General features: G+C 39.7%; 1 protein-coding gene and 1 long non-coding RNA gene across 2 annotated transcripts in view; both read left to right on the forward strand.

The window, feature by feature from the left end:
- Nucleotides 1-613: 613 nt before the first annotated feature.
- Nucleotides 614-7,266, forward strand: LOC118478794. The gene is made up of 2 exons (XR_004859292.1): nt 614-835; nt 7,158-7,266. It is a non-coding gene; the product is annotated as an uncharacterized LOC118478794 (long non-coding RNA).
- Nucleotides 7,267-7,982: 716 nt separating this feature from the next.
- The window catches only part of LOC101855533 (chromodomain-helicase-DNA-binding protein 4), a gene marked incomplete at its 3' end in the record, with an annotated part of 33,346 nt that continues 16,341 nt past the window's right edge, over nt 7,983-24,987 (forward strand). Inside the window, 18 exon segments of the mRNA XM_013089523.2 lie at nt 7,983-8,054; nt 8,983-9,111; nt 10,132-10,278; nt 11,385-11,538; nt 12,477-12,610; nt 13,774-13,971; nt 14,705-14,848; nt 16,423-16,599; nt 17,056-17,172; nt 17,572-17,646; nt 18,580-18,773; nt 20,744-20,872; nt 21,389-21,521; nt 21,927-22,118; nt 22,583-22,719; nt 23,134-23,335; nt 23,714-23,835; nt 24,624-24,797. Coding sequence (XP_012944977.2) covers nt 7,983-8,054; nt 8,983-9,111; nt 10,132-10,278; nt 11,385-11,538; nt 12,477-12,610; nt 13,774-13,971; nt 14,705-14,848; nt 16,423-16,599; nt 17,056-17,172; nt 17,572-17,646; nt 18,580-18,773; nt 20,744-20,872; nt 21,389-21,521; nt 21,927-22,118; nt 22,583-22,719; nt 23,134-23,335; nt 23,714-23,835; nt 24,624-24,797 — 2,630 coding nt within the window.

The following is a 24,987-nucleotide window of genomic DNA, read 5'->3' on the forward strand; positions in this document are numbered from 1 at the left end:
ACCCCCACCCCACCCCACACACTCATACACCCTAAAAATGAAATGATACCTCAAATAAAACTACGATTTAACAAAATTCCCTCGAAATTATATTATACATCCTGAGACTCCAAACGTTACTCCTATATTAGGGTCCTGTGTAAAATATCTCGTCTTGATAGTTAAATGTAATATAGTTTGAACAATAGAGTCTTCTGATTATAATGAGAGAAGTACATATTCATATTTCAGGAAAGATTATCTTCTTCTTATGTTGATGATTATGAGTTTAATTAGCCACATAATTAGGCGGTACCTTTTCGTTTGAGATGAACCAAATAAAACAGTGTGTACACATGTACTTATTCTTGTATGTCATATAATGTTGGCCTATATAATATAGCACATTGTATACTAGCCTGGGGGTCACACATTCGAATAAGTCAAAATAATCATTTTTAATTTTATTTTTCTTCAAAGATGTAATCAATGACATTATAGAAGCGAAAAAATGAGTTGATAATTTAGCCACATTTTAAAAACAAAAAATGATCATTAGCTAAAGTTGAAACGCCAAGAAATTATGGGATATAAGAGAAATTATGGGATAGAAATTATGGGATAGAAATTATGGGATGCCCAATCAGTGGCGTTTGCGCATGTTCGTTCATTTACCCATTTAGCCGCGGCTTTCTTCGAGCGTGGGGGGACGGAGTGTGGCAGTGCCTTTTGGTTTTTGCCAGTGCTGCCTTTGTTTATACTAATTTTTGGTGGAGCTGTTGTTTCCTTGGAGTAAAAATGTCGAGGAGAGACGAAGACGATGATAGTGTGGATGCTGAAGAGGAAATCGAAGAAGGTTAGTACGATCAAAGGGGTAGTGGGGGCTGTGTTACTATTTTTAGATCGTTTTCGGAACTTCACCGGCGGGATCCATCTGTACTGTTTGATAATATGGCCTATTTTATCAGTGAGTTCGTTCATTTCTTCATATTCTGTTTGTTGGATTACATGGGTATGGTTTGGTATGCTGTTACTCTCAGATCATCCACGATGACAATCGACCCAGTCCTAGATTCTAGTTTGTATCATTGTGTGATGGATGATTTCTTTTGTCTGTCTAAAATCGTGTTTGAACTCACTGCGCATGTCTGCAGACCTTCTTTGACATCATTTTTCAGTTAAATGTAGGCTAAAGGTCAACACGTGAAAACGGACTGACTTGTTTGTTTCTTTTGAAAAGCCCCTCTTTTCTTTCAATTTATAAATACCCATACCCTGCCCAATATCAGAACAAAGCATCAGAGTGAATGGGAACCGAAATCTTGAACAAAATAGTGTTGCCCATCGTGGCTGTAGGAGGGCGCATGGCCTAGCCATAATACTTAGATTACTTGACCTGACCTGGAGCTTGGAACACGCAGCAACACCCAGCTTCAATTTCAAACATGCACACACTCACTGGGTGCCGACTACACAAATGTAATAGATCTAATAGTTGTAATGTCCTGCCAGCTACAAATTGTAATTTCCAGAGTCTTGTTCTTCATCGAGAATCTAGATCTAGACATGATCTTGGTTTACTTGATTTTGAGCGTGGAAGGAATGTTGAATGTGGCCTCGTCTTGGCACTCTTGCTTTGTATCTGTAGATCTAAATCTAGATATCTAGATCTAGATCTAGATCTAGATCTAGATCTAGATCTATTCTAGTTCTAGAGATCTGCACTTAGATCCCTATATCACATAATGGTAGGCCTAGTTTGCACTATAACCTTGTAAATTGTGCAAGTACAATGTACAATCCTCCATACTCTGACGCGGACAGCGTCATTGACATGCGATTAAACGTAGAAAGACGCAAACTATTTTTAGGTACGGCACCCATCTTGTTTGACGTCACACCAGAATACCCCTCCGATTACGTGACTACATCTAATTATAGCCAACCGCATGGCACCAAAGAATGGAAGTGTCTATTGTCTATGTTATAACGCTTAATCTACACCACGCTATCGGAAGTTCTGATGGCCGAATAGACAGCGCGTTTGTGTTAGAAGTCATGCAATGATTTTAGGAGCGGTTCGATTCCGGTCCTGGGCTTTTTTTTTTCTCTTTTCCTCCTCCCGACTGACCAACAGTCCCATAAATTATAATTTGTAGAGCTGCTTTGAAGTTGTTTTTGTAAAAATGTATATTAGTGATGAAGAATGCAGGAGAGGGGTGGGGTAGATCTAGATCTAGATTTTCTAGATCTAATCCTCCAGCGTCTTTACGGCAATTTTCGTACATTTCCATCTTTGGTGCCATGCAGTTGGCTATACTTAGATCTAGATCTAGATGTAGTCACGTGATCGGTGGGGAATCCTGGTCTGACGTCAAACAAGATGGGCCTCGTACTTAAAAATAGTTTGCGTCTTTCTACGTTTAATCGCATGTGCGTCAATGTCATTAGATCTAGATACAAATTATGAATTTTGGTACTCTGAATAGAGAAAAATTATTTTCGGACTCTGAATTGAGTCAAGCATGACGTCACTTCCAACCCTTGTTCCTAAATATTTCCAGCATTTAGTACAAACATTTTTTCGATTAGGCTATAATTTGTATTTGATAACAACAGTCAAGACGTGAGCTTTAATATCCAGTTACTAAATCTCTATCTAAACTTGCCCTCCCTGAATAATTGTTGGTATGAACAGAACGATTAAGTTGAGCTGACCTTGCCGGAGGCAAAGTTAATTATGTCGACCAATGAGACTGCGTGTATAACGATCTCGCACTCTCAGCTTGCTGGTTGGTTTTGTGCGATGTGATAAAAGAAAAGAACATTATACAGAAAAACGATATCCTAACTCACAAGTGACAATGAAATGAAATGAAAACATGGAAAGACTATTGGGTGGTAGTGGAAGTAATGATGATGCTGTAGTGGTAGTGGAAAGACCCTGAGTAGTCGGTTACCGTGTACTTAAACACTACCATTAGGTAGATCTAATGAGAGAGTGCAGTCTTTTGACTTTTGACACAACGACAATTACACAATCCCAGTAGGCAATTCTAGTTCTAATTCTGGTGAGCAGAGTAAGTCTGATTCTCTGTAAGGACTTCTCTTTTGATATCCACCCCTTGGCACTCATATGACCTTATATATGCAGTTGCGAGCGCAGTAAAACCTCTACGAAAACTAACATTAAAAGCATCTCCCGTTCTCCGTATGGTGGCGACACATTTGTTTATTTTACCTTGTCTTCCTCGTCTGATACTTCGTTTTGTTTTACCCTTGCAGTCTTCCTCATTTTAATACACTCTGTAAAACATTTAACATTTTTTACAGCAGTCACGAGACTTTGTTTCTCTGTGTAAACAAAAATGTTTCTCACTTTCAGATAAATCCAGCTTTTGATAACAGCATCGGTGTAGAAATGTAACCTGAGCCTGCAACCAATCCCAGTTGAGAACTCAGAAGGGAATGTTAAAAAAAACAACTCTTCCCTAAAAAAAGAGACCAAAAAAATCCAGGCCCCCCAAAAAAAACAACAAAAACCTTCCTACCCCACCCCCCGAAAATTAAAAAAAAATTAGCTTAAATAAAACTACAGTCCCAAGACTGTACATCCGGTTGGGACCTCAAAAGGGAATGGTTTGTTTTCTTCATCTTAAATCAGTTCTACCTAAGACGACCACATGTCTCAGAAACGGCCACGTTTCTCCTCTGCAATCCCTGGCGGCCTTACGTTATGTAGGTTCGACTGTAAATACTGTAGTCATTACGTATTCCATCTCGTACAAGTCAAATCATACAAATATAATGTGCAATCAGAAAATAGTTTCGAATCTGAGTGAACAACAATAACAAATAAAGGAAATCATGTCAGTATGAATAGAAGTAGTGCCAAAAATGAAGTTTCCTTGCCTGACATGTCATGTAAAAATGTTGGCTTGTTGATAGATTTTTAAAATAAAACAATTAAATATTTGGCCTTTTGTAGATGTAGATCTTATCTAATAATGACTAAAGATGTGCTCTTGCCTTTCTTGTGTCACATATGATGAGTGCAGCAATAAAAATAAAATGAGTGCTCTGTTGATATGGCTAAAGTGTTAAATCTTTGGGTTTGGGATTTTAATGGTGTCTGAAAAGGTAGTTAGTTAATGATAAATTGTAAATATTCTATCATTTACGAGAGGTACCATGCCATGGCACTTTTTAGAATGAATGACCATGACTCGACACAGCACTAAATTCTTATGTGTGAACTGTTATTTGTCATTATTTTCTGCCTCTGGAGGGACCTAATATAAATTAATTTGATGCAGGTGTCTCTCAAAATACTGTGCATGCAGAGTCATGTTCTCTTCAAGAAAATGTTCTGCATGTAAAAGTTGTGACCAAGGGTGAAGGTGCTTGTGGTGCAGGTGATAGTGATAGGGAAGATCGTAAGTGTGAGCCATGCCATCCCTCCTGGTATGTGTCGGCTTAATGGTGATATTTATTTTGCTTAACGAGGGCGTCCTAGTCATTTCATACCGTCATCTGTTCATCATACATTTCATCTTTCAACATTTTTGCTATCTTCATTATGATCGTCAGTGTCTTTTGCTTGGGGGCTACTTTGCCGTTATCATTTTTTTTTACCATTCTAAATGTAAAGTGCTGTGTTTTAAAGCCTTTGTCTTTTTGCACCGCTATAAAGGGTCATTGACTATCTAAGCTAGGTGGAAATGGAAAATAAAAAATAACAATTAAATCTTTACCTTTGGTTAATTTGTGTACCCCATTTGTCTTCTGAAGGTAATTTAAAGTGGAGCAGAATTTTGGATGTTGAGCCGATCGGTGTGTGTGTGTGTTTCACTGGCTGTGGCTGATTCTTTAGACGTGTTATTAACAGTTTTGAGTATTGTTGGCTCATTTTTGTCATATATTTTTGTCATTTTTCTGACACTTTTAGTATGATGTTGTAAAATCCGCTGCAGGCATGTGTCCATGAAAATTTCTACAATGTCTCCTCAAATTCTTATTCTATCCTTGTTGAAACTTTATCCATCTGTTGGTTTGCATTGTAGCATGTGTATATTTAAATTTGGTTGCTTTTAAGCACAAGGGGGCTATCCCGAAAAATGCTGTTTTGAGAAAATCGAAGGTTAAGTTTTTGGATCCTTATTCAGTTTCTTTAAAAGACAAGGGAGAGTTTGCTCTATAACCAAGCAAATATGTATACAAACCAAACTTCTCCTATTGGTAGGGCACTGCCCACTCTTGGTGTAGGTCAAGATTTCTAGAAACCCCTGAAATCTGGGTTAGCCCTCTAGTCCTTAAAAGCGATAATTTATAATGATGTGTCTAAAAATCTAGGTAAGACTAAGAGGGAGATGGTACTTATCTATTGTGGGCGTGCTTTACTTGATTTGTGCTGCTGTTGATAGTAAGAACCTGCCCCAAGGGCCACCTGCTTAGAAAATTGCATGCAAACACACACACACACACACACACACACACACACACACACACACACACACACACACACACTCCCAGCATTAAAAAAATCTACCTTTCCAAAAAAATTCATTTTTTCCCTCGACAATGGGTGAATGTCTTGGACAATTTTGTTTGACTGATAATGTATGGAGATTATAACTAATATCAAAGACTGTATTATACTCCAAAAGAGGTGGCTTTTCGGTTAACATTCTGTCTAAGTAGCGCAGGTGGTGACATCTATATTATAGGATTGCTTTCGAAAGTCTTTATTTCAGAAGTTATGTGTGTCAGGTATAATTATAATGCACAATATAATCATAATGTTAAATGAGTGTTCCAAAGAACTCTGTTTGAGATAGAAACACAGAGAAAATAACAAAACATTATCATCGTCATTGGTGAAAATGTCTTTGCTTTCCCTGTCAATTATAAAAGGAGGCTGTTTAGGTGGGTTTTGTTTTGTTTTGATCTTTTGATTGTACGGGAGACAAAAAACAATTTATGTTGAAAGATCATGTGCGATGCCAGATACTTCCAGCTTCTTTTATTCTAAAAAGAATACTTCTGTTGATTTTTGAACATTTTTCATTATTATGCTGTCCTCTTTTCATCAGGTAGGCTAAGAAGTAATTATGTTATGCGATCAAGAGTGACTTTAGAAAAAGATGATTGGTTGAATTTTGAATATTAGCAGCTTGAATTTTGAATATTAGCAGCTTGAATTTTGAATATTAGCAGCCAAACCTTCTCTAATGGCCACTTGTCCAAGACAATCACCTGCTTGACATTTAAAAATGTGTACTCAATGAATGTGTGAACACTTGTGTGTTTTTGCATTTCATTCTCCTCAGTTGTTTGCCAGTACGAGCGCTGCTTTCTTTTTTTTCTCTTCTGGATTTTATTGTGTCACTGGCTTGGTCTATAAGATAAATGCACACTTTTCCCGCTAGAGTGGTAGGCTGTGAAGACTTAAACTACAAGAAGTTGCACCTTTGCAAAAGTTTGCTTGGTTATGAACAATAACAGTGTAAAGGTCCAGACCAAATACAGGAGAAACATAGGGTAATTTAAAAGTGTGAAAGTTGCTTTCTAATGTGCTTGTTCTTATTAAACCTCCCTTAAAATATTTGCCGTCAGTTCTTTAAGTTACGGGTCTCATGGATGAGTTGTAACAGTTGATACTGTAAGTATGCCTCTCCCCGCTCCTAAGCCGTGCGTTATAATGCAGTTTAGACTGAGATGGTGTTGACTGGGATGAGTAAATCTGGACCGTCTTGAATGCGGTTTCCTTGTCAGAGCAATTTGAACTAAGGAGTCCCATCATCAGGCTTTAAAACCCAAGAGATTGTTTTAAGTGTGATGTACCCAAAATGTTCAAATGTTTGTGTGTCATGAAAAGTCATGTTTCTGAATTGTGTCGATCTGGCTGTTGTCCTTAGTTATAATATGGAAAGAGTTAATTAATATCTTCGGTAAACTTGGGCATTTCTTGATGGAAATTCAGTGAAAACATTATGGTAGTGCCAGATTGGCAATACAATTTACAGTGTGTGTGTGTTTTATTCCGTTTAGGATTGTATGCTTTTGTTTATCTGGAAATAATTTCAAATTTTACTTGTATGTGTTGCAACATCGTAATCTTTTAGTAGTTTTAGAGAAGAGCTTCATTAAGATCAATTTTGTTTCATTATCTGTTGCAGAAGAAGAAGAGCAGGAGGAAGAAGAAGTTGTAGAGAAGCAGCCAAGCAAGAGAGGACGTAAAAGAAAACAAAAAGATGGAAATGACAGGAAGAAGAGGTCCAAGAAAAAGAAAAGAAAACATGTCCCCGCGCCGTTTTTGGTTTTTTTTTTTTTTTTTCCCCACCTGGGGGGGGGGGGGGGGGGTGTTTTTTTTTTTTTTTTTGTTGTTTTTTCAATTTAGTCTACAGTCGAACCTGTGTTAGACGGAATCGCAAGGGAGCCAGAAAAAAATTCCGTCTTAGACAGGGGAATTTAGGGGGGGGGGGGGTTCAAATGCCCAGCGGGTGGGATCAAGGATCGCTTGTCCGATCGGCAAGCAGTGGTCAAAACTTCACACCTCTCAATTGTTATCTTGTCTGATGACATGTGTCAGTCTTTACTCCAATTACCACCAGTGCTTGCCTTTCATAGGACCACTGTTTGACCTAAAAAAAACAGAGACAATTGAACTCCTCCTTTGCTTCTACTTTTAGCCCCACCTATTGGTGTAACAAGCACAGTCATCCAGTGCCACACCTCACTGCCATCATGTAACAACGATTCAAGGAACTCTTTTCTCAGCTGGCCTTACCAGGACGGCAGGCATTGGTCAATCTAATTTCACACCTTTGGTTTATGGCTACCCAGGAAAGTTTCCGTAGTGGCTGGCTACTCGAGCACTCTCACAGGCAGTCATGAGATTTTACACCCACACCACCCTGACCATTTGCATCACTCAGGGCTCCCATAATGGGATAACATCTACCCCCAAATTGCACCCCTACCCCCTTTCCTCGCCCAGCGGCATGGTCATGGCGTTACGTTTAGAGCTGGCGAAACCTAACTTACGAGTTTTGTTTCAAATCAGGGCTGAGCAGGCAAAGCATTTTACGTCTTAAGACAGGTGAAACCCTTGGAAAGGAATGGATTTTTCTTTCCGTTTCCGCATTGGACAGGTTTCCGCTTTATACTGGTAATTAAAGAGGAATATATCAAGGGCGGAGCGGGGAGATTCCGTCAAGACAGGTTTCCGTTAAGGCAGGTTCGACTGTACTTTATAGGCTGATGGAGGTTTAATTGGACTGGTTAGCTCACCTCTCGGAGGATGCGTTTTATCCCTGAGCTGTAGAGCTGTTAGACGCTTTGCTGTCATGAGCTGCAGACCGAGTTTTATTCCTAAGTTGGGGAAATTCCTGTTGAGTTTTTTGGTCTTTCTGTTATATATCCCTCTCAGCCCACATTAGCCCTGACACTGACAGGGTTGAAGCCTGCCTCTTTAATGATTAATAATCTAAAGTGTTTGGATTGGAGTGTAAAAACACCTTTATTAATTTAAAAAAAGTATCCCTTCCCCTTAGCCAAAAAGGAGGCAGGACTAGGGGAAAATTGTGTTATGAACTGAGGATACAGTAGGCCATGGTTTAGTGTGAGCTCACGGGGAGGAGGTAGAGGTTGAGCTGTGAGTGACCATTGGCTTAGAAGGAAGGACACAAAGTTTTGTCTGTGATCTTAGATATAATGGGCAATGACATTCATTGATTGGGTTTTATGTCCTCCTGGTTTGATTTACATAGACGAAATCTTCTGGGAAATGTAACTGCTTTTATACTGATTTGAAAACTGTTCATACCTTCTTTACTTTACTTTTACTTTACTTTTCCGATCCAGCGGCCATTTGGGTTCTAGCCCTTCGGTCTGTCTTCATACCTTCAAAGTGAAAATAATCAATTTTTTCTTCTGGTTATGTCTTTTTAGGCTGTGTAGTGTGTGAAAGTTTCAATACTTTGTGTGTCTTTTCTACCCTAGGAGAGTGATCAGGGCTCGGCAGAGGAAGAAAAGTCATTTGGCTTCAAGCCTCTCAAGGAGAAGAAGAAGAAAGGCTCGGCTCCTGCCACGCCTGCTACTCCAGCTACCGGAGCTGGTAGAGCTAATCAGGTACTGGGAGTGGGAGTGTGTACAGGGTTACTTGTTTTGGGAAATTACAAGACCCTCGGTTGTCTTGTGGGATGAATATTGCATGCTTAAAGATATGAGTGTGTGTGTGTATATATATATTATATTCCTCTTCAGTTTGAGTTTAGGATCATTGGTAGTTTGAACAGTAAAGTATTGTGAACTAAAATTATATTCCGCATTGAGTCATATTGTGGAATTTGTACAAAAATGGTCCATTTCAATAATGTTGGGTGGTGATACATTTACAGTCATATATAGGTTGTTGCAGGAGAGAACATATAAAGAGAAAAAAATTAGATGGAATTAATATAATTATGAACAGGCTCTGCCTGTTTCTGTATTTATGCTTTTTGCGACTGACTGAAAGTGGCCTAAACGTGTACTTCATTGCGTGCGCTGAAAGTTGTGTCTACGGTGCTCTAAAAGCTGTCTGAACATGCGCTATATCAACACTTGCCTGTGAGCGGTCAAAGCATATTGTCACTGCGCTAGTGAAATGGCATAACTTAAGAGTTGTGTCAAAATGCAACTAGCCTTTTATTTTGTTTGATGGTACTATAACTATGTCTATCTTTTGTTAAAATCAAAACAAAAATGCGTTAGCAGTCACAAAAGAAACATGCATGGCAAGTTTTACCATTATTAGATGATGAATAGTCTAGAAGCAGTTTTTTTTCTCCTTAATTTCAAAAGTACCAAAAATGAGATGTGCCATTTTGCAAGTGCAGTGACGATATTCTACATTACCCTCTGTACATCCTGTTTTTGGACAAAAAGTAGATATAGGTGCATTACTAAACTTACTATTAACTCTCATGATCTTAGATCTATCTTATATGGCTTGTGCATTGTACTTCTTTTGTTTTTAACTTAATTTGATTATCCTGGTCTATCCATTGCAACATGTGGCTTTTATTGTACTGCATGCAGTGACAGAAATTTACTTGCTGCTGATTGTGTAACGTGAAAGTTCAACATAATATTCTATTTGTGTTTCAGAAATCGGCAGAGGATTTCTGCGCAGATAATGGTCTGAAGAATGTGAACCTTGAAGAGGTTTTCAGTGAAGACGATTATAAAAATATCAGCAATTACAAGATGTTCAGTCAGAATATGCGACCTCTTCTAGCTAAGGAAAATCCAAAGGTATTGCTGTGTGTTTGTTTTCGTCTGGTCCTGAAGATGCTCATCCAAGCTAGATGTATAATGTTTTGTTGCAAGTGTGGGCTGATTTAGTCCTTCTTGGTGTTTAACAAAGCAAAAAGGCAGACAACAGTATACCCCCCCCCCCCCCCCCCCCGGGGCGGTGCTACTAACTGAAGTGTCTTTAGGCCATTGCCAAAGGGGGAACATTAACTTGTTCTTATATAAAGTACAAATGTAAATGGGCTGATTCACCAATGTCATGCTCATAACTGCCTGAACTGCGACAGGGAACTGCTGCTTTTTCTTTCCTTATCCTTACTATTGTCATTTTGCCTCTACTTCTTTTGTATGTTAGTCACACTCTTGTTACTTGCTATTTCTGGGGTGCCTTGATAGTCGAAGAAGACTTTGTGCTGTTGAAGCCAGAAAGGTGAGCAGATTAAGCCCGATTCCCTATAAGGACTTCTCTGTTGACATCCACCCCTTTGCGCTCATATGACCTTCAGTTGTCTGCGCCGTAAAACCTCTACTAAAAGGGGAAAAAAGACAACAGTATCTTGCTTAGGAAAGTTTTTATGCATCTTGTGGATAGTGTCTAAGCTAGGAATGGGATTTTTTTTTTTTATTTGGGAAGAGAAGTATTTATCAAACAACTATAGATTTTACTTATTAAGTGTGCATCAAATGCTGTGGGGATATGTTATTATATATGACTTTAGGCTATGCATTCCTTACCCCATTGTTGTATGTCCCGTGGCCCACTGTAAAGATTTAAGTTTGTAATAAATCTGACTGGGATTATTAAGGAATACACGTTTTCCTTGCTCTTGCTTGTCTGACCTTTCGGTTAGATAGTGTTGGTGTGCCTATCATGCTGAGGAATACAGATTTTCCAGACACCTTTGAGGTCAAGGAATAAAGATTTTTTTTTCCCACCATCTTGTACTTCTGTCGCTCAGGAGGCTCAGAAATACAGATTTACCTCTCTTGTGTGACCCACAAGGGTTAGAAATAGTGGGTTTGCCTGTTTTGTTGTACTTGTGTGACCCATCAGGGTTAGGAATGGAGATTTATTTACCTGTCTTGTTGCACTTGGGTGACCTCAGATCCCCCAGCAGAAGCTGATCATGTTGCTGGGCATGAAGTGGAAGGAGTTTGTGGCCAACAATCCTTTCAAAGGTGAGCGGCCACAGGAGACATCGACCCCGGTCATTGTGTCGGTGAAGACACCAGCGGATTCTCCTGCTACCCCACAGATAGGTAAGCTGAGGATTCATATGCATAGATAACAGCTCACAACCAGTAGGGAAATATCTTATTTGATATGTTTCTCAGGTCTGTGTAGGGACATCCGTTTTAATGTTGGACACTATTCACAGTATTCTCTGTTTTCTAATATTGCTGTATAGGACTTGCCAATGCTAAAGAAAAGTTATGAGTAATGAATTTTCAAGACTGGATTTATGAACAATAATGAGAAGGAAACTCAGCGTCTGTCTAAAGTCTATAGTAGTTGTCTCTTATGAGGGTTACCTATTAAGCAAGGGTTTATTGAATTCAGAATACTGTACTTGGGGGGTTGGAGGGGGGTTGCCAGGCTAATGCCCACCATCCTGACCTGCTGTGTGGGTAGAGTCTGTGTTTTTGGTTTTGAAAAATTATTAGCAATGCACTTGTCTAGTGTGTGCTAAACTTAAAAGTGACAGAAGGCTCCCACAAAACTGTTTTATAAACAGTTTCATTGTTTCTCGTTTTCAATAACTGCTTCTTGTTTTCATGAATGATCTACAGCACAGTTTTACCGTAACTTTGTTGCTCAAGATGAATTTGATTTTTGCCATTCACATATATCTTGAGGGTTCTTCATATTTATGGAAAAGAAGTAAGTTCTAGGTCTCTCCTGCGTCAGAAGTAGGTGATGGGGAAAACCCCAATGGGATATGAATTCCAAGTTTTGAAATGGCTGTGCATTAACCTTTTGGATGACTGATGACCTCTTCCCCTTTTAGTAAGGTTTGTAAAGGTCTTAAGTAAGAGCCAAGGGATTATCTAATAATTCATTTTGAAGGATTTACATGAAATTGTGAAAACTTACATTGATTAGCTCTAAATCATTCCATTTTTTTTTTTGGTGGTTTAATTTCTTTAAAAATTATTTTAGGTACTTAATTGCCTTTACTCTTTCCTATGTTGAACAGATGCAGAAGAGGAGGAGTCTGATGCTGATGATGAGGAAAAGACGGGCTCGAAGAAAAGATCAAAGTCTAAGAAGGCTGTAGCACCACTGAAAATCAAACTGACGAAGAAGAGGAGGAGAAAGAGGAACAGTTCGGTACGATTGTTGTCTTTTATATCTTTTTGGATGCATGTACAAATTATGTGCAGAGAATGTAACTGTACGTCCATCAGTGTCTGACAATAAACAATGATTCAGCAGAGGAGAAAATTTTTTTAAGCTAAGTAAAAGAATAAAAGGTTATGAGGACTTTTATGGGTTCTGCTGTGACCAATGAGACCAATCCCAGCAGCGAAGAGTTTGCCACGATTTGGGCATTTAAAAGCTTAATCTCCATTTGTGCATGTGTGCAGCTTGCAGAAAGAGACAGCTGTTGAAAATGGTGCTCTAGGGTCACTTTTCAAAGTTTTGCAATTTAGCTATGCTTCGTGAAACCTATTTAACTTGAGCACTAATTCAGTATTGTGTGAATTGCTTGTTTTGTTCCACTTTGCATTTGCTTACATACTTGCTTGCATACAGTCGCTGGCTCTAGAGGCCACATATCCAAGGTAATCACTTGTACAAATGACTGCTTTCCACTTCCCCTTCTTGCTTTTTTTGGGGGGTATTGCATTGACATTCTTCAATACGTCCACCCGTTTAAAATGACAACTTTTCTCCAAGGCAATGGACACCGTCTTAGACAATTTTAATACCCCCTGGGGCGGTGTCACTGGCTGAAGTGTCTTATGCCATTCCCAAAGGGGGGGACATTTCTCGTTCATGCACAGTAGAATTGTAAACGGGCTGATTCATCAATGTCATGCTCGTAACTGTGCCTGATCTACAACGGGGAACTGCTGCTTTTTCTTTCCTAATCCTTACTATAGTCATTTTTCCTCTACTTCTTTTGTATCTCTTGTGACCCACTATTTCCTTGATAGTCAAAGCAGACTTTGTGCTGTTGAAGCTAGAGAGGTGAGCAGAGTAGGTTTGATTCCCTGTAAGGACTTCTGTGTTGACATCCACCCCTTGGCGCTCATATGACCTTATGGAGTTGCGAGCGCCGTAAAAACCTCCACTAAAACTAAAAAGACAATTTTTATAGTACTTATAAGAATATTTATTACCTCTTTTGTACCTAACGTATTATTAATCCTTTTTTTTTTTTTTCTAAATGATGATGAAAGAAAAGGATGGTCATTTTTAGATAAATGTAGGCTACATATAAGAATGGAAAGGAAGTCTAATAGATGTAATTGTAACACTTTTCTCAGGATGAGGATGGAGAGAAGGGCTTCAACACTAGTGATGAAGAGTTTGAGAGACAGCTGGAGGAGGCAGCGCTTGTGAAGGAACAAGAGAAAGAAGGAAAGTCTGGAAAGAAGAAGACAAAGAAGGGACGGGGTGGAAGAAAGAAGAAGACGAAACTGACGAACAAATATCCCAATGATCCTGATGCAGAAGGATATGAGGTGACCTTTTCTTGTTATACTCTCCTGTCATCTCGACCTATTCTTTCTTTTGAATTGTTCTGCATTCAAGTCTTATACTTTTCTTTCTTGATACACACATGCTTTGAGTACATTTTCTCCTTTGCTGTATGTGATTTTGGTTGGATTTTTTTTTTTGGAGGGGGGGGGGATTAGTGCAAATTTGCCAGCAATCTTTGTGGGGTGAAATATTTACTTGTTAATGGCGCTTATTTAAACTGATCTGAATTCGATTTCTTTCTTGATTAAGTCTTCTTCACTGCCAAATTATAGTTCTTGGTCTAAAACACTATCATCATCATTATTCTCTTTATTAGGTCTTTAAACAAATTCCATTGCTCTCTGTGCCGTGATTCTCCCATGCTAAGGCTGCTGTTGTGATCCAGATGCCATTGTGGTACTTGCAGCTGTCATGAAACCGAACAAACCTTTAATACAAAATATTCTCAAAAGAAAATTGCTCTTATAGACATCACACAAAGAATCGGTGCTTAGATTCTGTTAACTAACACCAAACCAGATGTAAACACATTTTGATCAAACTAGGCAAAACATGGATTGGAAGAAATACTGAGAAATACCAATGAACGGTGACAACGTTCGCCTGCGGTTTCAGGGTTTCTGTTGGGTCCGTTTTTTCCCCCCTTGAAATTTTTTTTTTTCCTCAAGTAAATTGTGCTCTCTTGGTCAAGTGGTTTGTGTTTGTTTATTTCAGACTGAGCACCAGGACTACTGTGAAGTGTGCCAGCAAGGTGGAGAGATCATCCTGTGTGACACTTGCCCTCGGGCCTACCATCTGGTGTGTCTTGAGCCAGAGCTGGAGGAGGCGCCTGAGGGCAAGTGGAGCTGTCCCCACTGTGTAAGTTTTCATATTTTGATTTGTTTGGGGTTTTTTTTAGGGGGGGGGGGCTTTACCATAAGTTACCACACTTTGACAAAGTGTGAGGAAGGAAGAAAAAAGAAAGTTGACCTGTCTGCCTTATATGAATTGTCACACTTTGACTGGCAGGCTAATGCTTGTCTTGAGACTCTGAAAACATCGTGTGAGTAAACACCGTCTTTGGTGGGAGTAACAGCGTTGCGAAGTATATGACTACGGAATAGGGGAGGAGATTATTCTTTCTTGGGGGGGGGGGGGGGGGGGTTTAAGATACTATGGGGGGCTACACCAGAGGACTAAAACTTGGAAGCACATTTCTGAATTTTGATTAGAGCTATTTGCAAAGCGCGCGTTTGTGCAGGCCGTGTGCGGAATCGGGACCCCTCATACTTTAGGTGCTTTTTCGGTAGTTCCCACCCCCCTTATTTGAGCCTGACCTACATCTAGATTCTAGATCTATACGTTTGATTCGCGGCAAGCTAAGATATCAAACCTAACAACTGCAAAACATTAAGTTGTGGTAAAATTCAGGGGGGCCATATTTTTATTAGGTCAGGGGCAAATCCCCTGAAACCCCCCTACTCTTGGGGCCAAAACCGGAGATTAACAATTGCGGGGAGGGAACTACCGAAAAAGCGCCATACTTTGCAAATCTGTGTTATTGAAATAAAGTGTTCGCGTTTCATTGGATGGATGAAAGTAATTATACCTACTTGGATGAGTGATAGATCTAGTAAATTATACCTACAGTGTATGTTGTAGTTTTCTGTTCAAGACTGGCTGATTTCCAGTGTCACTGCATCTTGCCCTACCACAGTTGTTACAACTCTCACAGTGCATGGGTCTACTTGAGCCATTCAAGTTATTGCTTTTCTCTGAGTTTGAGCAATAATTTGAGTCTGTCAGTTCATAATATGAATCATGACACCCAGACTGGTTCTTGATACAGTAGTCGAAATTCTTGTTCTAGGCCCTTTCGAACTCTCAAAGCAGGATTTATTTTTTATATAATAATGAGAGGAAAATGTTATATATAATAGACTGAAATACTTAAGTCAAACAAGACCCCAGTACGACATTGAACTCTGACATGTTGTTGACTGGATACATGTATATTGCACGTGTATGTGCTCCCTTTTTCGAGCTGGTGAGCTAGTAATTTTTTTCAGGAAATATTGCTGGACACCCTGAACATTTCACTATTACTGGTTGGTCGGTCGGTCGTGGGGAATACACTTTTTCCCCTGAAAATACACATTTTCATATTTCCCAATACTCATTTAGGTTTTCTGTGGTTGGCATCTCTGACATAGGGTTGTTATAAGGGAGCCACTAATAGACCTAGGTCTTACTTCTATTGGGGTTTTTTTTGTTGTTGGTTGTCATGCTTTTCCCAAGCACTAACTGGCCATTATTGTGTTTATGTACTTCTGTTCACTCCAAGCACACAAGTTCATATCACATAAAATAGATAATAACTATGGTTGAGATCTCTTCCAATAAATAAACTTTCTTTCTGAGTCAGGCAACAAAGTATTGTGTTTTGTCCTCAGGAAGGAGAAGGTATCAAGGAACAAGAGGAGGACGATCACATGGAGTTTTGTCGTGTGTGCAAGGACGGTGGAGAGCTACTGTGTTGTGACCTCTGCCCCTCAGCCTACCACACACATTGTCTCAACCCTCCCATCAAGGGAGTGCCCGATGGAGAGTGGCACTGCCCAAGATGTTCTGTAGGTTTCGATTTCATGATATGAGATTTCATTTGTTGGGGGGGGGGTTCAGTCGTCATTCCTTCAGGGCCAAACATTAATTAGGTTGAAACACTATGATGAATGGATGGGTGTGGGTTCTGTCATTGATGATAACAATATTACAATCTTGCAGTTTGGAGAGCAGCTCTTTCAGATGTTTGATGGCTCTAATGTTGTTTATATGATAACAGTTTCAATGTGCTCTTTGTAGTTACATACAGGTCCTGCCCCTGCTTATTACTTAGATTTTTTTTGCTGAAATTCTGAATTGTGATGGAATTTAAAAGCGATTTCTAATTTTGTACCAAAAAAAAGATGAATTATTATTTTTTTCTGGTGCTGCTTTATAGCTGGGATGAAGGGGTCCATGTTGCGAGTTTGTCGCAAAGTTCATTCCTCTTAGACATTTGTACATATTTTGTTTCTCTCCCCCAGTGCAAACCTCTCAAAGGTAAAGTGAAGAAAATCCTCACCTGGCGCTGGTGTGAGCCCCCCAAGACGGAGGATGAGTTGGATCACACACACCATGACCCACCTAAGAATCCCAATCTGGTATGACCTCTGCTCTGATTTAATTGTTTTAATAATTTGAATATTGTTGTCCCCATGCCACCCTGATGTATTTCGATAGTTTAATTTTTTAATTTATTATAAAATTGATAAAATGGTAGTCGCATAAAAACTAACAAGTGTTAATTTTCTTGTTTTTAAAGTTTATGATAGCACGATTTTTTAAAATTCATCGTCACTATATGCTCGGTAACTTTTGAAAAGATATATTAAAATTGTGGATGTTGATGTCAAAATGCTGCTATACTATAATGTTGAGATGCTAATGTGCATTTTGTTCAGGTTTTTTACTTTTGAGTTTGCAAAGTGTAATGAAGAGGAGAAACCTGTAATGTTGTTTGAAGACTTGATTGGGATTGTGTTTCTGTATTTTCATTTCAGAAACCACTACGTGAGTTTTTTGTCAAATGGACGGACATGTCTCACTGGCACTGCTCCTGGGTGTCAGAGCTGCAGGTGTGTACCATGATAGTTTTTGTTTTAAGATCTGAGCAGGATATTAGGCCTCGTCATTTGGTCCCACATAAATTTTTGCTGCCTGTTGATTTAATGACTTTTTTAATGCAAAATTTGTGTCAAAGTATTATTACTGAAATTTCCGATCTCATGCTCTGTTCTGTAGTGCTGTGTTTTGTCCTGAAAGTGTGTGTTGGTTTATCGTGTCTGTGACCTTTGAGTTTGTGTTGGAGGTGATATCTGAGACTACTGCCTCGGGGTATGGGTTGGTCAATCTTATCTGTGACCTTGTACTACACATTGGAGATAATGTCTGTGACTGAATACTGTGTGTTGGAGACAGAGTCTGCGATCTTATACTGTTCATTGGAAATAGTGTCTGTGACTACATTCTTATTTTGGAGATAGTGTCTTTAGTCTTATACTGTTCACTGGAATAATCTTATTCTGTTCAATGGAATAATCTTATACTGTTCATTGGAAATGTCTTTGCCTGCATCCTTAGCATGTAATGATGTGTTCGAGATAATGTCTGTGACTGCACCCTTAGAATATGTGTGTTCAAGATAATGATCTGTAAATACACCCTTAGAGTGGGTGGTTGGCGGGTGCTCTAGTGTGGGTTGCTCCTTCTTTCCTATCAAACAACTATCGTCTTCATCTCTCCTCCTTTTTTATGTTTGTTACTCTCTTGTACCTGTAATCTTCAGCACTTATATGACCTTATTGTGTTGCAAGTGCCGTAAAGCTCTTACTAAAACTTATCTCTCGTAATTCTTTTTATGTATGTTACTCTCTTGTACCTGTAATCTTCGGCACTTATATGACTTTATTGTGTTGCAAGTGTCCTATAACTCTTGCTAAAACTAAACTAAAAGAGTATATGTTGGAAGTGTTGTTTGTGAGTTAATCCCTCCCCGCCGGTGTCCCCAGCTGGACGTGTACCACCCGGCCCTGTACCGTAACTACATCCGGCGCGTGGACATGGACGAGCCCCCTCCCCTGGAGGACGGCAGCAGCTACAAGGACAAGATGAAGGAGGAGGACCCCCACAACCTGGAGGAGAGGTTCTACCGATATGGAGTCCGGCCCGAGTGGCTCAACATACACAGGATTATCAACCACATGTGAGTCGTGTGTCTGTTTTTTTGTCTGTCTTTTTATACAAATATTTTTCCTCTTTCTGGTCCTTTTTTTTTTCTGTACATGTTCTACTGTATCAACATGGGTCTCAATATTCCGCGATTTAGCGGATTTCCGCTACCGCCATTTCCTCCGCTAAACTCCGCTACCGCAACAGCGGATCAATCAGAAAGAGAGTTGCTGGGAGCAGAGTGACTGCCAGGCCTCGGGAATTACCCGGGAATTTGGAAAAAAATCGCCGAGACGCGGGAAAATACATAAAAGATCTCGAATATTAATTGAAAACCAAATCTGATAACGTCTTTTAGTTCATTTTTGCTGGTCCCGATTTTCATATTAATTCGGCTTTTCCCGGTCTGAGAGTATGTTTCACGCGAACAGGCGGCTATGGCGGCAAGTGGAATTGTATGTGACATCGAGGCTCGACCGGAAAATCAAGATCTCAGAAATTTGTCTGTAAAAGTCTGAATACGCAACATTTGTAACATGCAGTTTCTGCATTACAAACGTGATGTCGCCATGAAAATAATGTTCGTCGCTTGTGGGGGCAAAAAAAAAAAAAGAAAAGAAAAGAAAGTTATACAAGCGTCTTGTCAGACTCGCCATTGTGACCGGTCAATGAACCTGTGCGCGTTCTGAGCGCTGTGAAGTACAGGACTCCGGAATTGGGGGAGATTATTGATTTTTTTTAAAAGATACACTAGGGGATGGGGGGAGGGCTGGACGCAACACCAGAGGACAAAAAAGAAAAGAAATTGGAAGCAAATTTTAATATTTAGAATTTTGATTACTACTAGATCTACAGCTCTCTGCAAAGTAAAGTGCACGTTAGTGCATGCCTTGTGTATATTCGGGATCCGTCATAACTACTTGTAAGCGTGTCAATAAACTTAGGGCAGGGGCCTAATTTTAAGTGTTCGCGTTTCATTGGATGGGAGACAGTAAATTATGTTTCTATGTTTTAGCTTTTTGTTCAAGATCCGCAGATTTTCAGTGTCACTGCATCTTGCCCTCCCACAGTTCTTACACCTCTCACACTGAATAGGTTTACTTCAGCTATTCAAGTTATTACTTTGAGTTTGAGCATTAATTTTGTCTTTCACGTTTATTATGTGAATCATTAGATCCAGACTGGTTCATGACAGTCAATATTCTGGTTCTAGGCCTTTTCCCAGGCTCAAAACAAGATTCATTTTTATATAGTTTATATATGCAGGCGAATATGATGAAGGTAAAATATAAATAAGTCGCACAAGACCACAGTATGCCTCCACTTTCTGTGCGTAATCAAGATAGTAAATATTTGGTAAGTGACTCTTACTTGAAATTATCTAAATTGATGGTTTTTATTTCAACATTCTAGGGTCCAACAGTATAATAATAGTGGGTGTCTCGCGAAAATGGGCTTCTATCGCGATCACGCGGAAAGTTTCTCCTTTTTAGAAATTCTGAGTTGAGACCCATGATCAATGGGAATGTGTGTGTGTTTTTGTCTTTTTTTCTTAATACAAATATTTTTCCTCTCTCTGGTCCTCCTGTTTTTTAGTACTTGTTCTATAGTATCTACCACATGTGGGTTGTGTGTTCTTGTCTTATTGTTTTAATGGGAATATTTTTTCTGTCTCTGTCTCTGTCTCTGGCTCTACTTTTGTTTTAGTACATGTTCTTTCATTGGATCTTTATGGCAGTTTCAAGGAGATGGAACTGATTTTTGTGCATATGTGGGTGGTTGGCGGGTGCTCTGGTGTGGTTTGCTCCTTTCCTATTGAATACCTGTCGTACTTATCTGTCCTCCTTTTTTTGTGTGTGTGTATTTGTTTCTCTTTTGTAACACCTCTAATTTTCGGCACTTCTGTGACCTAACTGTGTTGTAAGTGCCAAAACTCTCACTAAAAGCTCTTGTATCGGTAAATCTGAAGAGTAATTTCATGTTGTTTATCTGTTGCTCTATTAGGGAAATGGACAAAGGCACATACTACCTGGTGAAGTGGCGTGACCTGCCCTATGATCAGGCCACATGGGAGAAGGAGGATGCTGACATAGCTGACCTTCAGAAAGCAATTGAGGACTACAGGAATCTCAGGTGAGCTTTTTTTCTGCTCTTTTCTTCATTTCCCGTCTTCGGCCCATACGTATGCACAAGCTCTCTCATGAACATGTCTTCCCACCCTCACCTCCTTGCATTTGCTATCATTCTGTCTTTGAAAATTTAAGGATGAAAATATTCGATGTAGGAGTCTGTCTATCTGGGATTGGAATGAAATGTGAATGTCTGCAAGAATAAAGTGGGAACAGGGCGCAATAAATTGTTCACCATGAATAGTGGATAGCTTCCCTTTAGGGTTGTGGTATGTCCTTGCAATACGAATAGCTCCAGTTTTTCTTTAGTACTTGATGGCAAGTTGCCTTTTTGTTTTAATTTAATTTAATGTTGGTTTTTTATTTATTCTATTAAGCAGAGTTAAACCGAGTTGAGTTTATTTGCCTGCAACAGTAAAGATATAGAAATGTCCATTAAATATTTAGAATGATTTAGAATTTTAAGTTCTTGTCTTCTGCTTGACTCGGATCAAAACTCTTTGTTTTTCTTTTCTGTCAGGCTGGTGATGTATGGCAGTGATGAGCCCCCTCCGACACGCAAGAAGAAGAGCAAAGGAAAAGGAAGGAGGGAGAAGAAAGACATTGACGATGAAATACTGTCTAAGATGCCTCCAGCTTATCCCACAACAGATGTAAGGCGGTGGGGTGGCTTACAGTGGGCTTTCTCTGTTACTATTATATTATTATGGTCATGTGCTCAAATATGTGTGGAAGAGTGTGTGTGTATATGGGTGTGCACATGTGTGTATGTGTACGTGTGTGTTATGTGTGAACATGGTGAAACGCTAAACCAATGTGCCAGGATCTGGACAATAAAGATGTATCTTATCTTGTCGTTTTTCTTAAGCACTGTTTGTGTTGTGTCTTGTGGCCTTGTATTTCTTACCGCTACCTTTTTTTCAAGGTAAATTTCTTCAGAGATGTACTTTGAAACTACTTTTCGGCTGTCATGTGTCTCCTAGATTTTGAGTAATTTATGTCAACTTCATGCATTGTACTATCACAAGATGCTCATGTTTCCTTCTGTATGTCTGTAGTTACGCAAGCAGCTGGACAAGCAGCCTCCCTACCTGGACGACACGGGCGGGAATCTTCATCCGTACCAGCTGGAGGGCCTGAACTGGCTCCGCTACTCGTGGGCCAACAACACGGACACCATCCTGGCCGACGAGATGGGTCTTGGGAAGACCATTCAGACCATCTCCTTCCTCTACTCTCTCTACAAAGAGGTAAGCTTTGCTCTCTTATGGTCATTGGTTGTTGATTGGGTGACTGGGACTGGCTTATTGTGGTTGGTTGTAATTATTTTGTTTTCTGAAGACTGAAGGCAACATGAAAAATGTTGGTGGTTGGAGGGGGCCGTGGTAGGTCCTACTTCTTTGCTTTTGCTCTATTGTTTCTGTCCTGTCTTATGTTGCTTTCCCTATGTACTAAATGGCAGATGTGATGTGGATAAGCTTCTATGTACATACAAAATCTCAATGCAATGGTATTATTTTCTTGGTTACTTTTGTTTATACATATATATTTTTGTTTTATTGTCATCTAAAGAAGTATATGAAGCTACATTTCACTCAGTTACGTTTTTTCCCCTTTTTGTGTATCAAGAGTATACAAAGTAGTTTTTTCATTCGTATAAGTCATTAGAGAAAACAGTGTAATATATGGATATTTTTTTCTTTATTTTATTTAGGGTCATTGCAAGGGCCCTTTTCTGGTGAGTGCTCCACTGTCTACCATCATCAACTGGGAGAGAGAGTTTGAGTTTTGGGCCCCGGATCTGTATGTCGTCACTTACATCGGTGATAAAGATTCTCGTACCGTCATCAGGTCAGTGTCTGTGTGATAGGTTATTTGCGAAATAGTTGTTGTGTTGTTGACTTGGCAGGCTCTTGGATTTACAGTAGTTCCTATGACATTGTTCCGTCACAACAGATTCCGATGTTTATTTTTGTGCTGTGTTTGTCTAAATTTATGTGGTGCCCTGTTATGAGGCACCATTTCGCTTATCAAGCCCAGGCATGCTGTTGAAGTCTGAACTTATGTGCATCACCTTGAACCTCATGAGGTATTTCATGCCTCCAATGTTACATGGGTCTCTTTCATCTTTGATTTCCCCATATACAGACATTTTTTTATACCTGTAAATGCTTTGTGTCTCTCTTATCTTCCCACCAACATTAAATGAACTTTACTGCGTCCTTGTGCTTCTTTTTACTCAAACACTCGTTTCTTCTTCTACAGAGAACACGAGTTTTCCTTTGATGACAATGCTATCCGTGGGGGTTCGAAGGCGTCTCGTATGAAACAAGGATGCAGCGTCAAGTTCCACGTGCTGCTCACCTCCTACGAGCTAGTCAGCATCGACACGGCTTGTCTGGGCTCTGTGGACTGGGCAGTGCTGGTGGTGGACGAGGCTCACAGGCTGAAGAACAACCAGTCCAAGGTAGAGTGCTCAGATGTGTTATTTTGGAGGGGGAGGGGGATGATGAAGAATGGATTTCCTATTCTTGCTTCCTAATTTTTGTTGTCTTTCTTTAGAGCTTTATGACTTGAAAAGTCCTTTGTTTTTTTTTCCCTCAGACTTGATTTCGTTGAGAGGATTTATGCGTTGGATGTAGTTATAGAAAATGGAAACACCTTTGAGAGTGATGGGTCTTGTCCTTTGTTTTTGCAGCTCACAAGATGAAAAAATGATGTCAGGTATGTAAAGTTGGTCTGATGTTCCAATGTTGTAATTGGCTATTCATTGAGGATTGTCTGTGCAAGTGTAGAATGAAATGTTTCTGTGGTGAATGATTTTTTTTTTCACTTTATCTTGTAGTTTTTCCGAATCTTGTCCAACTACAAACTGGGTTACAAGCTGCTTCTGACTGGCACACCGCTGCAGAACAACCTGGAGGAGCTGTTCCATCTGCTCAACTTCCTCACCCCAGAAGGCTTCAAGTGAGTGAAATGGTGAAACGATATGGGTTTAAAGCCTCTGTCAACACTATAAGAACTCAGAGTTTAACGTCCATCTCTGAAAGGACTGTGAGGGAACCGGGGACATGTTGCACTTTATGAAACAGCATGGGTGGGAACAAGGAAATTGACGGGTTTCAGTGGCGGCACTACTATGTGGTGGAGGTTTGAGTTGGGTCACTGTGGTGGTAGTGTTTAGGGGTGTACACTGTTGTAATGTTATGGGTGAGGGTTTAGGCAGAACTCTTTCTGACTGGCCAGTCTTTATGTTCATGTATATATATGTACATCCAGCCTGTTGTGTTCTTCCCTGGGTGTAAAAAGTATGATCAGTTCCTATTTGTTGAGCTTGAAGCGGCTGTCAAGCTAGATAGTGGTGTGTTGAGGGTGTCTCTTTACCTGGAGTAGCCTGTTGCATTTTTTAGAAAAATGTGTGTGGCCTTTTTTTTTCTCTTAAGAGTGTTTTTTGTGATGTTTAGACAAACTATTAGTAACGCGTGTGTAAAAAGCCCTTGCAAATAGGCTTTGTGTGGAAAGTGAACAGCTTCATCTCTTATATTGCTCTCACACTGCTAAATTTGCTTACATTTTTGTTGGTGTATCTTCATTTGTAAGTCTGTAATGCAGGTTCAAGTTTTTACGTTTTTTGTTTTTTTCTCCTTACAAATGCTACTTATTGTTTTATAATTCTATCTTGAATGGGGATATTTCATGGTACAGCACATGTGAACAAGTGTAAATGGATTTCCTTCAACTTCTCAATGTCACAGTGACTTGCAAGGTTTCCTGGACGAGTTTGCTGACATTTCCAAGGAGGACCAGGTGAAGAAACTCCACGACATGTTGGGCCCTCATCTACTCCGTCGTCTCAAGGCTGACGTGCTGAAGGGCATGCCCTCCAAGTCTGAGTTTATCGTCAGAGTGGAACTTTCAGCGCTACAGAAGTGAGTGATGAGCGTTTTAATGAGAGAAAGTCTGCGGTGCCTATGCTTTGATCAGTGTTTTCCTATTGTTTTGTCTATCTATAATACGTAAACATTGTCCATCCCCTCTCTTCCACAGTATTCGTCCTACTTTCCTTTTCTTCTGCTGTTTCTATCTACCTGAATCTGTCTTGGTCTTTCCATGCAAAAA

Source organism: Aplysia californica, unplaced genomic scaffold (genome assembly GCF_000002075.1).
Source record: "Aplysia californica isolate F4 #8 unplaced genomic scaffold, AplCal3.0 scaffold00971, whole genome shotgun sequence".
NCBI lineage: Eukaryota > Metazoa > Mollusca > Gastropoda > Aplysiida > Aplysiidae > Aplysia > Aplysia californica.